General features: G+C 43.6%; 1 protein-coding gene across 4 annotated transcripts in view; it reads right to left on the bottom strand.

Annotated features, from left to right (window-relative positions):
* The window catches only part of LOC126281432 (probable isocitrate dehydrogenase [NAD] subunit alpha, mitochondrial), a 58,246-nt gene extending 55,738 nt beyond the window's left edge, over positions 1-2,508 (bottom strand). The window contains exons 1-2 of one of the 4 annotated variants that reach the window (XM_049980391.1): positions 2,039-2,508; positions 32-215 (exon numbers count right to left, since the gene is read on the bottom strand). In XM_049980391.1, the coding sequence (XP_049836348.1) occupies positions 32-58 (27 nt within the window). In that variant the 5' untranslated portion in view covers positions 59-215; positions 2,039-2,508. Of the gene's footprint in view, positions 1-31; positions 216-1,060; positions 1,389-2,038 lie in introns of those variants that run through there. The other 3 variants (XM_049980392.1, XM_049980394.1, XM_049980393.1) reach the window with 3 other exon arrangements.
* Between the last annotated feature and the right edge of the window lie 16,988 nt (positions 2,509-19,496).

The raw sequence follows: 19,496 nt of genomic DNA, 5'->3' as shown, positions 1-19,496 counted from the left end.
CAATGTAGTTCATAAAACTTCACGACCTTACCAAGTGCCTTAGTACTCTGCCAGCCATTTTCCTTGTGGAGGCAGATCTTCACCGAAACCTCGGTGAAAATAGATTGCAACATCTAATAGGTCTCGCAAGACGCCAAGTTCTTTGGAAGAGGCCGCGCGACGTCGTCTGCAAGCAATAGGCGCCAACTTGAAAGTCCGGTGTATACCATTATCAACTGTAAACAAAGCAGGGTGAAGATTCATAGCAACTAAAATTTTCCATTGCTGTGCTCGAATTTGGATGAACCAAAAATATGTCTCTATCGTTTGTTACTAAGACTAAGGATGAAACAACGGACGCGCAGTAAAGAGATTACTTGAAATTACTGCAAGAGGTACCTCTAGAAGGAGGTATTTCACATACATAATAACTCTCGCGTGAAGGTCAATGAATAGAGACACCTAATACAATTTTTGCACGATGTAAAAGCAGGTGGACTGCAGCATCGGCGCCATTATGAGACGTTGACATTTTTACTCGTTTTAACAGTTACTGCTTGGAGGAAAAGATTTGCTTCTATTTTCAAAATGCTATTGACAGAAGAGAGGAAAAAAAAATAACCTTCTACAAAGACTAGTTTAGTTGGCTACTGAAGGAAAACAAATGTATTTGGCCTTATCAATGGCATGATCCCTTCATTCACCGTAACTGATTTCCGTAAATTACGGAAACCAAAGTCCAATTAGTCGGAAAGATAAGCTAAACCAAGCCTGGTACTTTATATGCTGCATTTAAACCAATTAATGAGCACACACAGACTTGAAGGGCGCCTATATACATATATCAGTAATAGTACTTACGTCTACACGATTGATACCTTGTTCGCTTATTATATAATACGGAAGTTGACTTTAAAGAGATGCTCGATACACTACAATAGCAGCCGACAGGAACCTTGTCTCGTGGCTCATTAGTAAAGATGAATGGAACGTAGTGCTATTTCTTACTTGCAAACCAGACAGACACACAGATTATTATAAATAACAGAATTTATACGACAAATCGAACGAACCAACTTACATCACGTAACAATTACATCCAAGTAACAATCACTGAACTCCTTTCTTCGGCGTGTGAAAGCGCTGTGACACTAAATTCTCAAATAGTCAGTACCTGTGTCTGCTGTAAAGCACATGGTGAAACTGAAGGTACATCCACTCACATTATTGTAAGACTGGCGAAAGTTGTCTCCGTAGAGTGAAGTGAGGGGTTGACATAGCGACACTATAATAGAAAAATTGTGCCTGAAGTCCAATATCACACTGGCTAAGTACTGTATATATTTTGTCTATGTACATGTGTTCGTATATAATCTTACGATCCGCGAAGTCTCTTTAGGTTTCTTAGCCATTATTTGAACCTCAGTTGCGGTAAGTAAATGCATTCTTTCAAAATGAATTGAAACACACTTCTGCGAATAATCATTCTTCTCGGTAACTGAATGATGTTAAGAATATGATCAGTTCTCAGCAGATTTCGTAAGTTGGTTATATGCCAGTAAAATAATTCAAGCATATTACTCGCGCCAAGTTGACATTCGGCGCTGTGGCTGATGGGGGCGACTGTAAATGGAAAGAAATGCCTTTAATAGTTATCCCAAATTAATCTGTTTCTATATACACAAATGATGAAGGGGATCAATAAAATAATACAATATACTCTACCTCTACAACATCTTGCCAATCTCTGAGTTTAATTTCCCTGTAATAAATTGCGAATCTTGACTATTTTTTACCATGTATCCCATTTGCAAGTAGTGAACGCCATTAAGCATTAAAGGGGACAAGTAACGCGATGCAGACTTCACTTTTTTCAGTATTATTATCGCTGACAAGTAAATATCTACAAATTGCAGTTCTGTTGTATCACCACAGTCTAATATGTATGCCTGTCCAAAGGACCTTAACATCGTAATTCGGAATAACACAGGCACTGCAATATCGTATTCATCCGCCGCCATCGAGCAAACTACTTTCACGTACTCGTAAAATGTCTCACCTTTACTGGAATGGAAGTTGGGATCTGGCCGTGGATCGGATACCGCTCGCTAGAAGCGGTAAATCCAGGTTCGAGTCCCGGTCGGGCTCAAATTTTCATTGTCGTCACCCCAATCTACAGCTGTATTTTCCAATAGGCGAAGTGACTCTCACATGCTCAGTTTGGGTTTCAGTGGAACACACCACCTCGAACTCGTTGGTTAGGGGGATGGATGTCACATAATATGTTCTTCCTGCTCCCTTTCTTTTTTGTATAGGACGCCTCGGGCTACCACTGACATAACGCTCGCAGGTAAACGGACGAATATTGATAAGTCTCTTTACTTCCTACAGAAGAGACACTATTCACAGGAGAGAATAGTACTTGCGATTTCCTTGCTATCCTTGATACATGGCTCTCGGTTGTCCTCCCAACACACCAGTTCGCAACAGCTTCAGATCGCTTGGCAGTAGTCAGGACGATTTGCAACTGCTTTCAAAGAGCAAATAACTCGTCCGGTGCATGAGACTTCAGCATACCCAGCGGGCTGCCATGTGCTTGGCGCAGTATTTTACAGAACAGTAAATAAATAACGTTAAAATAAGCTTGTCCATTATCTTTTAATTTAAAGTTCTGATACACTACAAATATTACCAGCGCCCTATTAGAACTAAAGAGATACTAATTACTCATTACGGGCTATTTTTACAAGACTAATTTCACGCACAGAGCTTGTGGCGTGTAAGATGTCACAGGATGTACAAAACCACGGCGACAATGTGGGTTTTTATGGGTTTATGGGCTGCATGAACCACAGAAATTATGTTTGTCCGTTAGCCATTAGCAAACGATGGCTTTCCCTGAACACTTGGCTTTGGGAGAAGTTACAAGCGTTGTCAGCATACAAATAAAAGTGTGTCTGGGGTAGCCTCAATGCCAGAGGGATTTCTGTGGCGTACAAAAAAGGCAATTAGTGGAAAAGGGACCACAGCTAAGGGGAAGGAGTGTTACTGACATAAAAGGCTTTCTTTGAGCAATAGCGTTTTCCAGAAAGACTGAACGTTGAACAGCCGTTTTCTGGGAATTTAACGGAAATAAACTCACGCGCAGATATTCTTCAGATATAATTGTTAGTTTTACACATCAGCGAAAACTTTGTTACACAGATTTTTATCAATAACGAACGACATTGATAAGTAATCATAATATTTGAAACAAACACGAATAGAAAAACGAGAATTGTGGTTATCTTATCCAGTAGTTTGTGGTCATATCTATATTTCAATGTTACCACCTACCAGCTCAATGGGATTTGTAGCATACGTTTAGAATTTATGGTGGATACGATAATTTTAATGTCAAATTTTTGAGAGTGGCTAAATATTTGTTGCATACTGCACAAAGAATAATAATTTGAAAACAGTCCTGACATTTATAATTGCGTAGCCATATGCTGCCAGCATCATTTCAGAGTTCCCGAGTATCGTCCCGCGTCACAATGTAAAAAACCATACTGGAGAGACCAGCGTTTGGGCCACAATTATAGTGGCCTTCCACTGGGTCTACTGATCAGTAGACCCAGAAGACGGCCACTATAACTGTGGTCCAAACGTTGGTCTCTCCAGTATGGTTTTTTACATTATGACGTGGAACGATGCTCAGAGAAAACTTTCCTCTCAGCAATACTGAGATTACTTGTTTTATGGCACTTAGCAGAATTGGTGCCATACATTGATAGATATTTTAGTAGCAGTTTCTCTCGCGAGACAATATTTAAGGTCATTAATTTTACATATATTGTGCTTGTTGCAAAAGTGAGTGGGAACATAACAAATGCAATCATAATCATTTGTGAGTAACTACAATTAAAGTGTTCAAACTAGCGTAGAGGGATCTTATTGTTTCAAAATTATTATCCAGCCCTTTACGTGGATAAATACAGAATCGAAATGAAGCTTCTGACACCTGCATTTGACAGTTCAGACTCAAGTCTGAGTTTGTGAGTGGAAGGACATTTATGATTCATTATTAGACTGTCAGCGACTTTAAGGATGGTTGAAAATGCGAAACTTTGGTATTGGGTCCGTGGTAAGGAACGAACTGTGTTACAAAGAAGGGATACATTACATAACTCGTCATCGAAAAATTGTAACTGATCTTTTCACTGGCAAAAAGATTCCGGATGAGTCCCTCCTTCGGATTTCCGGTTGGGGACTGTTGGAAGGGTAGTGACCAGAGGAGAAGTACTGAATAGTCGACGAAAGGGTAACATTATACGGATCAGATCGTGGAATGTCAGAAATATGGATGTAGTAGGAAGGGCACACAGCCTGAAAATGAAAATGCTCAGTCTAGGAATAATGGGGGTCATTGAAGTACAATGGAAAGAAGATAGAGATCTTTGGTCAGACGAATATAGCGTAATATCAACAGCAGCAGAAAACAGTGCAACGGGAGTAGAAGTCGTCAAGAACAGTAACTCACCACGAAGGAATTACCCAAGTGGGACGGAAATCGCTAGACATGACGTTCTCGTATAGTTAAACAAATGATTAAAACTTCAGAAAAAGTGCATGTTTTATCCAAGAGAAAGAGCTTCACGAACTGAACAGATCAATAATGCGTTGGTCCACCTCTGGCTCTTATGGATGCATTGTTAGGTTGGTTGGTTGGTTTGAGGGAGGGGACCGAATAGCAAGGTAATCGGTCCCATCTGATTGGGGAAGGATTTGTCTGTAGTGATTTAGGGATATTACGTAAAACCTAAATCAGAACGGGGGGACGTGGGTTTGAACTGTCGTTCTCCCGAATGCGAGTCCAGTGTACTAACAACTGCGGTACCTCACTCGGTGCAGTTATTCGGCTTGGCGTTGATTGATCGAGTTGTTCGATATCTCCCTGAGGGATAGCGTGCCAAATTGTGTCCAATTGGCGCGTTAGATCGTCAAATCCCGAGACGGTAGTTGGGTCCTTCCTATAATACTCCAGACGTTCTCAATAGGAGAGGGACCTGGCGACGTTGCTGGGCAAGGAAGGGTTTGGCATGCACGAAGACAAGCAGTAGAAACTCTCGAAGTGTGCGAGTGGGCGTTATCTTGCTGATAAGCACAGGGTGGCTTGCCGTGGAGGGTAACAAAACAGGACGTGGAATATCGTCGATGTACTGGTGTGCTGTAAGGGCACTTCGCATGACACAACCAAAACGGTCCTGCTATGAACAGAAATGACACTCCAGACCACCACTCCAGGTTGTCGGGCCGTATGGCGAACGACAGTCACGCCGATATCCTGCTGCTGCCTGGGATGTCTCCAGACACATCTTGGTTGCTCATCTTCGCTCCGTTCGTAGAGAGACTCACATCTGAAGACAATGCTACTGCAGTCATTGAGACTCGAGGCTCCGATGACCAGTGAAGACGTGTCTGGAGACCCCCGGACAGCGATGGAGTACCACCATAACTGTCGCCCGCCAATGGCCTGAGAACCAGGTGTGATGGTCTGGGGTGCCAGGACGCCTTTGGTTGTCATCCTCGGCACCCTTGTAGCACAGCAGTACATCGACGATATGCTACGCTCCTTTTTGTTGCCCTTTAGGGAAAGCTATCCTGGGTTTATATTTCAGCAAGATAATGACCGCCCGCACACGGCGACAGTTTCCACTGGTTGTGTTCGTGCTTGTCAAACCCTACCTTGGTCAGCAAGATCGCCAGATTTCTCCCCTATTGAGAACGTTTGGAGTTTTATGGACAGCGCCCTCTAGCCAGCTCGGGACTTTTGACTATCTAACGCTCCAGTTGCACAGAATTTGGCATGAATATCGCTCAGGAGAACAGCTTACAACTCTGTCAATCGATATCAACTGGTTGCATAAGGGCCAGAGGAGGAGCAACGCATTTTTGTCTTGCTCACTCTGTGAAGCCCTTTCCCTTGAATAAATCATCCAGTTTTTCTGAAACTGTAATTATTTTTTGGTCTGTACACGTTCGTCCAATCTAGCGATTTCCGTCCCATTTGGGTAATTCCTTTGAGCCACGCTGCGGTTCGCATTGGTGCTGTTTGTAGGTTTCCGTCCTCTGTTGGAGGCCAGACCATATCATTTAGTTGACATGGTTGCGGCTGTTCGTCTTCTTCTCGTGTTGACTGGTGCCACTTGGTTTCTCAAGTATTGCCTGTCCACTAGTGGCAGCAGCAGCGGTTATCGATATGTAGTAACTGTGGCCCTATCTTTGGGGAGACGTCGTGCTTCTTCTGGGTCGTGTCAGTGTGCAGTTCGCTTGGGGACTCACGAGGAGCCAGGTCCACGCAGTGCGAGAACATGTCGGGACCGCTGGCAGCGCACATGGGCTGCCGGATTGAAGGCCTGTGCTCACGAGGATGCACGACCTCGTCGTAAACTGGATCCTGCAAGCTTTAAGGTGAGTGCATTTGGATTCAAGTTGAGAAACCTCCACCAAGGTGAGATCTTGCGATTCTCCAGTGACTTGGATTCGTGTTGCTGCTCGTAGTGCTGCTGAGGTGAAGAGCAGCGAGTGAAGTGCTTGGGGAAGGTGGATCTGATTAGCTTTCCTGGACTTCTAATTACTATTTATTGCGTTCAGTTTGTTACTATTTGTTAAGTTCAACTAGCAGTATGTTTACCCTCTCGTGGCCGCTAACGCCCCAGTTACTTGCCCTGGGGGTCAATGTATGTAACGGCAGTGTACGGTTCCTCGCCTTGCCGCTGCTATCCGGTGAGGCGTGTGGTTTTGGCAGCTTTCTTAATTGTAGGTTGGTTGGCGATTCTTCTACTCTGGTGGTGGTGATTCCTTTCTTGTTCCGGGCTCTCTAACCACAGCATTCTGCAGACGGAGTCCAGACCGCCGGTTCCGTCTTTGGCGTATTTTTAAATCTTTGCGTTTGGTTTATTGGACGTCAGATAGCCTCAGCAAGATTATCATTATCATTCGTTAGACTGCCACTAGTCTGAGGTACCATCTTGTGAAGTGAATGCAATTCTTGGCTGCCTATCTCACCTCTCGTAAAAGTGTTTTTGACGGAGCTACTCAGAGGATTCCTGGTGCACCGTCTGAGACTGGCCCTTGTGTTTTACTGTTGTATTTTCTGTTTTACTGTATGTTTCTAAAATTTTTATATAATTGCCATTCTTCGCGTTACAGCAGGTTTAAATGTTTGTGCTACCAAGTTTCCAATCATTTTGTCTCACTCGTTTGGTCCTCAGTTGCCTGTCTTTTTAAATTAACCTTTGCTATTCCATTGCTGTCTTACAGTGTGTTAGTTAATTTTTTTTTTTATAATTGCCGTTCTTGGCGTTGAAGACCTTCAGCCGTGACTGTGGTTACTTACCTTAAAATTCTAACTGGGATCACATTGACTTAAAACATTATTTGCTGTGTCTGTATTTTATGCTCATTCGGTAAATTGTAACACACTGAAAGCACTATTAATTACACAGTTTTTTGCTCTCTTAGTAATAACGTGTGATATCTTTATTTATTGCTGAGTCCTGAATTACCGTTTTAAACCAAATGTGTGTAAATGCAAAAGGGATCCAATAGTAACTGATTACGACCCCGTCCACAATCGTAACCGAATCCTACCTTCCTTGACTACCAGGTTTCAACCTCTGTGGTGCGTGTGTTTTTTTCGTTTGTTTTGTCTTAGAGCGTATATGAGGAAATTGAAAGTGTAATTCAGTATGTAAAGGGAGGTAAAAACCTTATAATCATGGGAGATTGGAACGTGGTTGTTGGGTAAGGTATAGAAGAAAGGGTTATGGGGGAATATGGATTTGCAGTAGGAATGAAAGAGCGGAAAGACTGTTTCAGTTCTGCAATAATTTTCAGCTAGTAACAGCAAATACACAGTTCGCAAATCGCAAGAATAGGAGGTGTACTTGGAAAGGGCTTGGAGATCCGGGGGGATTAAAGCTGAATTACATTAGGGTCAGAGAGAGATTCCGAAATCAGATGTTGGATTGTAAGGCGTATCCAGGAGCTGATATCGACTCAGATCAAAATTTAGTAATTGTGAAGACTAGACTAGGGTTTAAGAGCATCATCACGAAAAACCAATGTAATTTGAAGTGAGATACTACAATAATGAATACCGCAGTAGTGAGTTCAATCGAAAAGGACTGGACATATCTAAAAAGTGCAATCACGTAATTTGGGTTGGTAAATATAGATACAAGAAAGCTAACTGCAGAGAAATACTGGGAAACAGAAGAAATATTTCATTTCATCGGGGAATGGAGGAGGTACAAAAATGTTCACGGAAAGACGGGAATGAAGCGTCACTTAGCAATGAAATAAACAAGAAGTGCAGGCAAGCTGAGACGAAATGGCTGTAGGAAAAATGCTAGGAAATCGAAAATTAAATGGTTATTGGAAGGACTGATCAGCATATAGACAGTCAAAACAACCTTCGATATAATTAAAAGAAAAGCTTTAACATTAAGCACGCAAGAAGAATTCCGCTAAAACGCATAGGAGAGTGCAGATAGATGGGAAGAGTACACTGAAGGCCTCTACGAGGGATGGGAACTGTCTCATAACGAGATAGCAGAACAAATGGGCGGCGATGTCGGAAATATAGGGGATTCAGTATTAGAGGTATAGTTTTATGGAGCTTTGGAAGATGTGATGAAATAAGCCAGCTCACATAAAATTACTCCACAATTTCTTAAATAAATGCAGAAAGTGGCTGCCAAAAGACTATTCAAGTAGGTTTGTAGAGTGTATTACTCTGGAGTGATACCATCAGGCTTTAGAAAAATACCATCCAAACAATACCAGAAAATAGCAATGTTATATAAATGCGAGAACTATCGCACAATCAGCTTGACATATCATGCTGGCAAGAATAACTTACGGAAAAATAGCGATGACAGTTGAGGATCTTTTAGTTGACGATCAATTTGGCTTTAGGAAATATAACGGCACCAAAGAGGCAATTCTGACGTTGTGCTGATAATGGAAGCAAGACTTAAGAAAAATCAAGATCCGTTCATGTTATTTGTCGAACTAGGAAAAACCTTCGACAGTGTAAACTGGTGCTAGAATTTGGCACAGGAGAGGAATTCGCGACCGACTGCACAAAATCAGTCAGGAGACACAAAAAAGTAAAAAAAAAATAGAAAATCACGAAAGAAGCAATGCAGAATGATGAAGATGACGATCGAGGCTGTAATAAAGTAGAATGTCAAAAGTTTTGGTTTTTCTAGAAATACGTACTTTCAACAATGTGACGATTATTTACCACGTCAATTCTGAACCTGCGTATGCTACTGTTGGATACCTCAGTACTTGGCAATTGTCATTCTTCCCTGATATGTACCCGATTTTCCTCTACGGCATTTAGTTAAACAGCAGTGTACACTAAGGTATATAGCAGTCAGCTAGTCTAAACACAAATTCGGTATGAGGAAAAGGGTATGTAAATGAACAGTTGTTCACCTGCTGTCAACTTGCTTTCACATACCACTTTGTTTCCAGTCGTACGCTATGCGCAGTGATTGCTGTCTTGTAGCCACTGTGTTTGTTCTTCCTGTCTGTTACACGTATATGTTTTAGTCCCCTGAAAATGTATTACCACTAGTTGAATACCAGGCGTTGCCTGGATATGCATTTATTACAACTCTATTAGTCATCTGCCCCTTCCCCGTCGATCTCCTCCGCCCCCTCTCAGTCCATCTCCTTCATTCCCCACTCTCTGTCCATCTTCTCCTTCCCCTCTCTCTGTCCATCTGCTACTCCCCACTTGTCCATCTGCTTCTTCCCTTCTGTACATCTCTTATTCGCTCTAAGTCCATCTCATCATGTCCCCCCTATGTCCTCCTCACCCCTCTATCCCCTCATCCTCCTCCTCCTACTCCCCTCTCTCCATCTCCTCCTCTTTTCTCCCTCTGTCCATCTCCTTCTCCCCCTCTCACTGCCTATCTTTTCCTCTGCCCTTTCCTTGCGCATTTTTTCCTCCTCCACTACATCTGTGTCCATTTCCAGCTTCCCCCTCTGTCTACTCATCTCCTCCTCCCCCCATTTTCTTTCCATGTTATCACCCCCACATCAGTAGGAGGGTAGCTGTCTCTTACCCCCACAGTTTTTCTCTTTCCACATAGTAAGTAATACACTATGTGCTCAAAAAAATCTGGACACCTTGCTGAAAATGACGTACAAGTTCGTAGGACCCTCCATCATGGCCGACCCTTAGCCTTGATGACAGCTTCCACTCTCGCAGGCATACGTTCAGTCAGGTGCTGGCAGGTTTCTTGAGGAATGGCAGCCCATTCTTCACGGAGTGCTGCACTGAGGAGAGGTATCGATGTCAGTCGGTGAGGCCTGGCACGAAGTCGGTGTTCCAAAACATCCCAAAGGTGTCCTGTAGGATTCAGGCCAGGACTCTGTGCAGACCAGTCCATTACAGGGATGTTGTTGTCGTGAAACGACTCCGCCACAGCATGTGCATTATGAACAGGTGCTCAATCGTGTTGAAAGATGTAATCGCCTTCCCCGAATTGCTCTTCAACAGTGGGAGCAAGAATGTGCTTAAAACATCAGTGTAGGCCTGTGCTGTGATAGTTCCACGCAAAGCAACAAGGGCTACAAGTCCACTTCATGAAAAACACAACAACACCCTAACACCACCGCCTCCGAATTTTACTGTTGGCACTGCACAAGCTGGTAGATGACGTTCACTGGGCATTCGCCATACCCACATCCTGCCATCAGATCGCCACATTGTGTACCGTGATTCGTCACTCCACTCAACGTTTTTCCACTGTTCAATCGTCCAATGCTTACGCTCCTTACACCAAGCGATAGGTCGTTTTGTATTTACCGGTGGTGTGTGGCTTATGAGCAGCTGCTCGATTATGAAATACAAGGTTTCTCACCTCCCACCTAACTTGTCATACTGTTTGGAATTCCTGTGTGATGGTCTGGATAGATGTCTGCCTGTTACACATTACGACCCTCTTCAACTGTCGGCCTCTCCGTCAGTCAGCAGATGAGTCCGGCCTGTACGCTTTTGTCCTGTACGTGTCTCTTCACGTTCCCATTTTACTATCATATTGTAAACAGTGGACCTAGGGATGTTTTGGAGTGTGGAAATCTCGCATACATATGTATGACACAAGTGACACCCAGTCACCTGACCACGTTCGAAGTCCGTGAGTTCCGCCGAGCACCCTATTCTACTCTCTCACGATGTCTAATGACAACTGAGGTCGCTGATATGGAGTACGTGGCAGTAGGTAGCAGAACAATGCACCTAATATGAAAAAAATGTATGTTTTTGTGGGTGTCTGGATACTTTTGATCACATAGTGTATGTGTACCAAGCTTGGTTGAAATCGATCCAGGGGTTTAGCAGGACTTTTTTTTATCAGTGGCTTTTCCACATGTCAAATACATTTCATATTTATGTAACATCTTTCGCAGGTGTTTGTACACATATTAACATGTATCCCTAGCGAATTTCACCCTGCTGTTCCGTTTTGACACAGCTCATTGTTTATGACGTCATATCCCCTGAAGTATGTGTTGTACAATGATATAATTTTGTAGGTACATTCAGCGGTGTATACGAATACTGTCTGCAAAGTGCGTCTCGAATGAGTTCAATAGCAAAGAAATAATCAATTAAAACGTCGCGCTGTTGCGGCAGTTTTACTGCATGAACAGCGAAAATGTAGAAAGTGATTTTCTTTCATTGTTTCATAAAAGTTTCAGATCGTGTGTGGAGTTTGTTGCGAGTCACTAAGTGTTCTCATTGTCAAATATTGGACAAATAAAATCTGAGAATTTGCCCAACATAGGCTACACTCTATTTTCCTCCCTACCACCACCCCTTTGATAGGTATTAGGTTATTACCCTCATGGCAATTCTTTCCAGATGGCAAGTGAAATGTGAATAGTGCAACAAAGCCGCTAGGGCCCCACTCTGCATTGTTGCCAGATTTATACAAGATGGCGGATTCAAGATGGCGACCATAGATGCGGCAATCTCGCACTGACATCAAGGGGAGAAGTTCAAGTTTTGGTGGAAAATAGGTCAAATGCACTACCTCCAATGACCTAATTCCCTCCCCCTCCCCATCCTCCTCACTCCCCCATCTGGAAATTAGTGGGAACGGGACTCAGTCTGCGCTGGGCTGCCAGATGGGATGGACGTAAGTCTTTATTTTGTGTGCATTGCAGTGTATTGTTTATTTCAGCAATTTGATTTGTCATAGACTGTAGGTCCATCCAGTATGTTCATCTTGAGGTTCGTAGTCCAACAGCTGGTTCACAACACCACCACCAGAGAGCGCTGTTGGCCCTCCCTTTTCCCCTCCTCATACCTCTCCTGTGACGTAATCCAACATGGCGGAATATTCACACAGTATCTGCTGAGCTTCCCAAGAAGAAGGATGTAATTGTTTACTGTGTACCGTGTTAAATGGATGAGATGTCTGTTCTGGAGAAGGAGGACTTTAACAGGTATGTTAGCTGTAATCATGCAGCTGAGGACTGTGTCCATAGCCACCTGCACAATGTTTAGAAAGAAATGATATTTGGTAAATGTATGAAGAAGGCAAATATGCTTCATCAAATAATAAAGATGCAGAAGGATTGGGCTAAGCTGCTCTTCACAACTCACGCTAATCAATGCGTGTGCAGTAATTGTAGATCATTCAGTAAAAGTCCAGTCAGTCTTCCGAAGTGCAAGAGGTAAGACGTTCACCCACTTCAGTGCGTGGCCTCTTCCAGGGGATGCGAAGACTCTGGGGAGAGGGAATGTGCTGGGCTCATAGCACCGGCAAGTGCTAGCTGCAGGGCAGCCGCGCACTAAGTACTCCCTGTTGCCTTGGAAATACCTGCATGATTCCACCTCACTTCTGTGCGCAGCCCGTGGTCGTGCGGTAGCGTTCTCACTTCCCGCGCCCGGGTTCCTGGGTTCGATTCCCGGCGGGGTCAGGGATTTTCTCTGCCTCGTGATGACTGGGTGTTGTGTGATGTCCTTAGGTTAGTTAGGTTTAAGTAGTTCTAAGTTCTAGGGGACTGATGACCATAGATGTTAAGTCCCATAGTGGTCAAAGCCATTTTGAACCACCTAACTTCTGGCCCACGGAGACCCTCTGCTGATGAGCATGCAGTGCATCAGGAGTTATTAAATCTGGTGTATAAGCATAGTGCGGAATATTGCCACATACATAATGCGAAGATGTCACAGGAACTAAATGTACCCCTGCACAAAGAAAGAGAGAGCTTTCCAAATGATGCAAGAATATTTAAACGGTTTGCTATGTAATTACACGTTTTATTCTGAGGAATACCACCATCGCACTTGAACATGGATTCTAAAAAAAGATTGCTGCACACTTGTGAAACCATCCCTGAGACACTCCGTGCATTTTTGTGGGAAATACCATATCCTTTCCTTGTCTTTGAGCATGAGCTGCTTCAGGAGTTACTAAATTCAATTGAATATGTCCCTAAACACACTTTCAAAAAGATCGCTGCACAGTAGTTTGCTTCAATTTTGCGGTGCATACCGCAACACTAGAACACAGACTCTAAAAGGATTGCGGAACACTTGCGAAAACTCCCTGAGACACTTGTCACATGTTTCTATGAAATAGATCCCGAAACTGATATCGGCTGCAATATCCGATTTTACACGCCAAAACGGCGATATCTGGAAGTCGAAATGAATATCTCGGTAACTCTAAACAGGGCTCTAACCACTTTTCGAGTTTTTGCTGCTTGTTTGAAGAAATGCCAGCGAGAGCAAAATTTGTGAGTCCTGTATCTGCTACGGTCTCCACTACTTTTCTGAAACGCTGACTGGGCTTAGTTTATATTTGTTACTGGAGTCAGGGACGTTGTTTTCTTCACTTCTCGAAGCACAATTACAAGTTCATGACATATTTCTAATCCCACAACAAATCGTGAAAAAAAAACACAAGCAGAATTCGAAACACTGTCCTACAGACGAGAAAAATTGCTGGAATTTTCGGTGAACTTTCAATGTCCCACAATGGCGGGCAGGGGACAACATCCCCCCTGTCCAAACCAGAGAAGGATGGTCTGCTCGGATTTGGCTCTGAACGCTCGAACACGAAGACACCACATGACAGTCAGATGTCACAAAAATTTCTGTAGATACCTTGTCCCCACCTTTTTTGAACTAGTGTGTAGAGGTTCCTATGCCCCCCCCCCCCCCCCCCCACAAAGGATGTTCAAAAATGGTTCAAATGACTCTGAGCGCTATGGGACTTAACTTCTGAGGTCATCAGTCCCCTAGAACTTAGAACTACTTAAACCTAACTAACCTAAGGACATCACACACATCCATGCCCGAGGCAGGATTAGCACCTGCGACCGTAGCGGTCGCGCGCTTCCAGACTAAAGCGCCAGGCCACCACGGCCGGCACAAAGAATGTCTTTTGACTCTGACGTAGTGGAACTTTCTGTGAATGGAGCATTCTGATTGGTTCTTACTAAATTTACCTGTCAAACTGCTGCTGATGCTGGTGTTCGAGCACTTCCGCCATTTTCTGCAGGCAGACAAATTACGAGACTTGAGCGGCAAAACTATTTTGTACAGAACCAAAGGACATACAGCAGTATTATTGCACTGACACTCAAACCCTTACAAAAGTTGTCTACTGATCATGAGATACTGAAACAACAGCCAAAGGCATTTCATCAATTACACTGCTTTGCTACTGTCGAGGAAAGCTCGAATTTTTTTGCTTGAAACCGATCTACAACCGGTCTATATCACCACAAACGGTTACCATATCGACGTGGTAAACACATTTCATATCCTGCGCCACACAAAATCATCACTTCTGCATCCTGCGTGTAGCTATCGACCTCCAGACACTCGTAGATTTACCGCAAAGACAGACAGATCCCAAAAAAACATAAGCACATGCACCATATATATGGTCGCAGCACTAGATATTTCCCACGAGATTAGTCCATCAGCCACCGTGGCCAACCGTGATGAGTTAACCGCCCACTGTACACAGTGGCCTGGTGCGTGATCAGAGCGCCCTCCACAGCAGTCACTATCTGAACTGGTGTGCAAAGGCTGGGCTGTTTCTCCCTGCACAAAGGCGTTATTGTTCCTGGCGCCGCTGCTTTCTGCCATGCTTTTACAGCCATCTCAAGACTCTGGGTTTACAAGAAAATTAAGTACTTTCACATGATTTGCCAGAATATCATCCATTTACACGATAGTTCTCGATATCAGCTGCATACTGTAACTGTATGATACAGATCACTTGGACAGTATAGTTCCAAAGTGTGAAAATTATATCTCTAGAAACCCGAAACTTTTGCGAGGTGGGACATGCTGCAAACCACTGAGTAACTAGAAACTTATCTCGTTTGCAAAGATCTTTACTTGAAAACTCGAAAAAATAGAGGAAACTGATAGTTCCACTACTGATGTCAATGATCTAACAGATTCCAAATCATGCTTGTACTTTATAAAGTCAACTAAGGTGTATCTCATGTCTATAGAACCAGCAACCATCTCTTTCACATGTTTTTCACCATCTAGATGCACACAAAACACGCCAGAATCGATGTTCTCTCAACCAAATGAAGATGGGATATGTGTAGAAGCAGTCAACCAGGCAATTTACATGGGAGGGAGTAATTATCCAACACAAATACACGGCAATATTGAATCTTCTCAAATTTCCACAGAGAACACACGTGATCACGATGGCTGCCCAATGCATACTGAGTATTAGTTCGCTATTCAGCCGTCTAGAGGGCGACACAGTTAGGCCCACTGCATGCATCTTGTACTCCACCCTGTCCAGTTTGGACAGCTCCCACCGTAAGCCGGAAATGTCAATCGTTCTGGCCACAGGCTACTGCCGCCACGTGTCCTCCACTCCAGACAGAATCGTCATAGGAAACCAGCCATATATATTTTATCACTGTAGTTACAATTAAATATTACGATTGCAGCCTCAATCTGATGACATTGGACAATAGGCAAAGTATCATAAATACCCCCTCCTGACAACTGTGGCTCTGGAAATATCAATATCTGTAGCATTCTTACGACTGGACATAATCTTCCACATACAAAAATCTTTCACCTCCCCCCCCCCCCCTCCCCTTACGGTTATCACAATTTTCCACATCAGATCCATAGTTCCCCTTATGGCAGAGCATAATCTTCTTCTATGCACTTGTTGGAACACTGACCATAGTACACACATTTTATAAACCTGCGGATCACATCGGAACATTGACCATAGTACACATATTTTATAAACCTGCTGATCACAGCGAATCTATCACATGTCCCCTACTACTAACTATAATACCCCACTTCACCGATAACTGAATGCTCGCGATACCAAACAATACTGAGCAAAAATCCGCGATGGATGGACATGCCTTATTTGTTTCTCTTGCGAGTGGTACCAGAGTGACTTAGGAAGAGAGATGTAATCGTCTTATACGCGACCAGGTATTAAAAAAAAATACCACTGTCGCCCTATGTAAGTAGCGGTCTTGGTTCCACCGGCGCACAAAGTGTCTCTAACGATACCCAAGTTAAAAACTAACGATACCCATGTTAAAAACTATACAAGCTTTATAAATGGAGATACGGTATTGCCTCTGAATGAACTGGTTTTCCTCACAAATACTGCGACATTGAATATAAACAGTGATCGCCCGGGTGCGAGTTAAGAGACTGAAAGCGCGGGTACACATGCCGGCTGTGTAAGCTCGTAATAAAATCTCCGCATTTGGAAAGTGATTCGGCTAAGGAACGTGGTATGAAGCTGGTATTTGTAACTCCCTCACGTCGCGGCTAGATATTTCTCACTGTAACAGCATTTGTAACGCATTCCATCCCAGTGCCATGTCAGAGGTTCTGCAATATATCCAGTGGGTTACAGGCAAGGGAGGGTGACGGTTTATTGAAAGTGGTCACATAGAGTAGATGGTGTGTTATGTGAGGAATCCAGATGGGGGGGGGGGTGGATGAGAGGGAGGGAGGGGGCTAGAATTACGTTAGTGGAGGTGGCCCAATTGAACTTCCCGCCATGGCGTCAGTGCAACATGCCACATCTATAGCCGCCATCTTCGATCCGCCATCTCCAATAAATTTGGTAACAATGCAGAGAGGGGCCATAGCGGCTTTGTGCCACCAGTAATGTGTACCAAGTCTGGTTGAAATTGGTCCAGCGCTTTAGGAAGAGATGTGGAACGAATTTTCATCCAATTGTAATCCATTTTTACAGTATGTATAAATTAACGGTTACCACCACACTCTTCCTACTGCTTATGAATCCATGTGGCTATAATCAAGGTAATATGATGACTGCACAATACTGGTCTCATAAATTATTAGAATAGTGAGTGCAACTCTTTTAGCATGTTGTATGAAAGCTCTTACCTAGACAATCGATACATCTATAAGGAATTTACAGCAGAACTGCAGGTTAAAATGACTATGACAGATAGCGATGCAGCTGACGGGGATAAACTGCATCTGAAAGAAAGAGACCGTTGCAGTGTCTTAACAAGGAACCATACAAATTCGTTCATGAGAAGATACTTTGAACTGGCGTTTGGAGCAGAGCTAAGTGCAAGGTACCGCAGTTCCCGCATGTCTACAGAGATGCGTGGTTATAGCAGGAGGAAGAACACCTACACCTGTATGTAATCACGCTATGTGATGACTCGTATTCCTGCCTGAGCGGGGTGATGCGCGGTGTCGTATAGAGGGTGGATCTGAGCAAGCATTCTGGGAGAAACGCGCATACTCTGCAGGAGCGTCTGTGTTCTGCTGAAGACGTTTTCATTGCACTGGAACTTGCATCGGAGCTGCTACACAGAACTACTGAATGGCCAGAAGTTGTTCCGTCACTACAAACGGAGCATAAGCTCAGATTGGGGAAGGAACCACCCCGTGTTCTTTTCAAAACGCCCATCTTCAGAACGATGAAAACCCTGGTCCTGATGGACGGACAGGATCTCGAATCTCCATCGTTAGAATCGCGAGTTCATCATCCAAACCATCGCGCCATTTCGCTTGTTCATCTTAACTAGGAACCTAACGTTAGTAACCGTGCCTTTAGTGAGGGCTCCACTCATCACGAGAAGGCTGCGATTGATACGCATGATAAATGCTGAAAATAAATCACATATCCCGTAGATCCCTAGAACAAAGTACAGTGCTGAGACGCTGGAAGATCGCACAGGTCACACCCGTCTACAGGAAAGGTAACAGAAGTGTCCCCCAAAACTACCATCCAGTAATATCGACATCCTGCTGCCGCAGAAGCTTAGAACGTAGCCCGAGATATCTCGAAGCGGTGGGTCTCTAAGATGGCAACCATAATAGACAAGCGAGCGAGGTGGCGCAGTGGTTAGCACACTGGACTCGCATTCGGGAGGACGAGGTTCAATCCCGCGTCCGGCCATCCAGATTTAGGTTTTCAGTGATTTCCCTAAATCGCCTCAGGCAGATGCCGGCATGGTTCCTTTGAAAGGGCACGGCCGACTTCCTTCCCCATGCTTCCCTATCCGATGATACCGATGACCTCGTAGTTTGGTCTCCTCCGCCCAACCATAATGGACTCCGAAAGCAACGGTCACGCGAAACCCAGTTCGAGGTTCTGTCACACGACATCGTGAAAGTCATGAACCACTACAGTAAATGTGGACGCAGTATTTCTTAATTTCCGAAAATAATTTGATTCAGTACGACACTAACGGTTCCTAATGAAATTAAGACCATACAGGGCATCAAACGACATTTATAACAAAATGGAAGATTTCTTGCTAGGGAGGTGCAGTAAGTTATCTTGGAGCGAGAGTCATTAACAGACGTAGAAGTAAGTTGAGACGTGCGACAGAGACGTGTGTTGTCAACTTACTATTCGAAACATATCTTGGGCGTCCGTGGAAGTTTATGAAGGGGGGACAAGATTCGGAAATTATCAGGTTTTATATCAGAGGACTTAATTGCTGTGATTATTAAGAAAATAACTAGCAAAAATGTCAGTGATTAATCCTGCTTAGAATGAAGAAACGGGAAAAACCTTTTAAAACACTAATTTAACTTATGCCACCTGTTTGCTCACAAAATTTCAAATCAGATCATGTTAATGCATTTTATTGCGATATTTTCATACCTTCTAGTTTTTAAAGTTAACTGGCATAAATAAAGGTTAATAAAGTATATTTTGAAAGTTATATTTCTTAAGTAATTTGACAAAGGCCAGTATTCGACAAAATGAGTGTGGGCAACTTTCCAAAACAATCACGAGTTGTCTGGTACAATTGACCCTTAAGAACCTAGCCGCCTTGAACTGAACCAAGATGACTGTGAGTCTTCTTCCTTTGACCCCTCCCCCCCTCCTCCCACACCAGTTTGACAAGTTATTGTGTAGCCACGTCAAGTGGACTACTGCATTCGTAATTCTGTGATTGTGGCCGGCCGGTGTTGC

Source organism: Schistocerca gregaria, chromosome 7 (genome assembly GCF_023897955.1).
Source record: "Schistocerca gregaria isolate iqSchGreg1 chromosome 7, iqSchGreg1.2, whole genome shotgun sequence".
Taxonomy (NCBI): domain Eukaryota; kingdom Metazoa; phylum Arthropoda; class Insecta; order Orthoptera; family Acrididae; genus Schistocerca; species Schistocerca gregaria.
The sequence above is the reverse complement of the archived record's forward strand: the minus strand, read 5'-3'. Positions and strand labels throughout refer to the sequence as shown.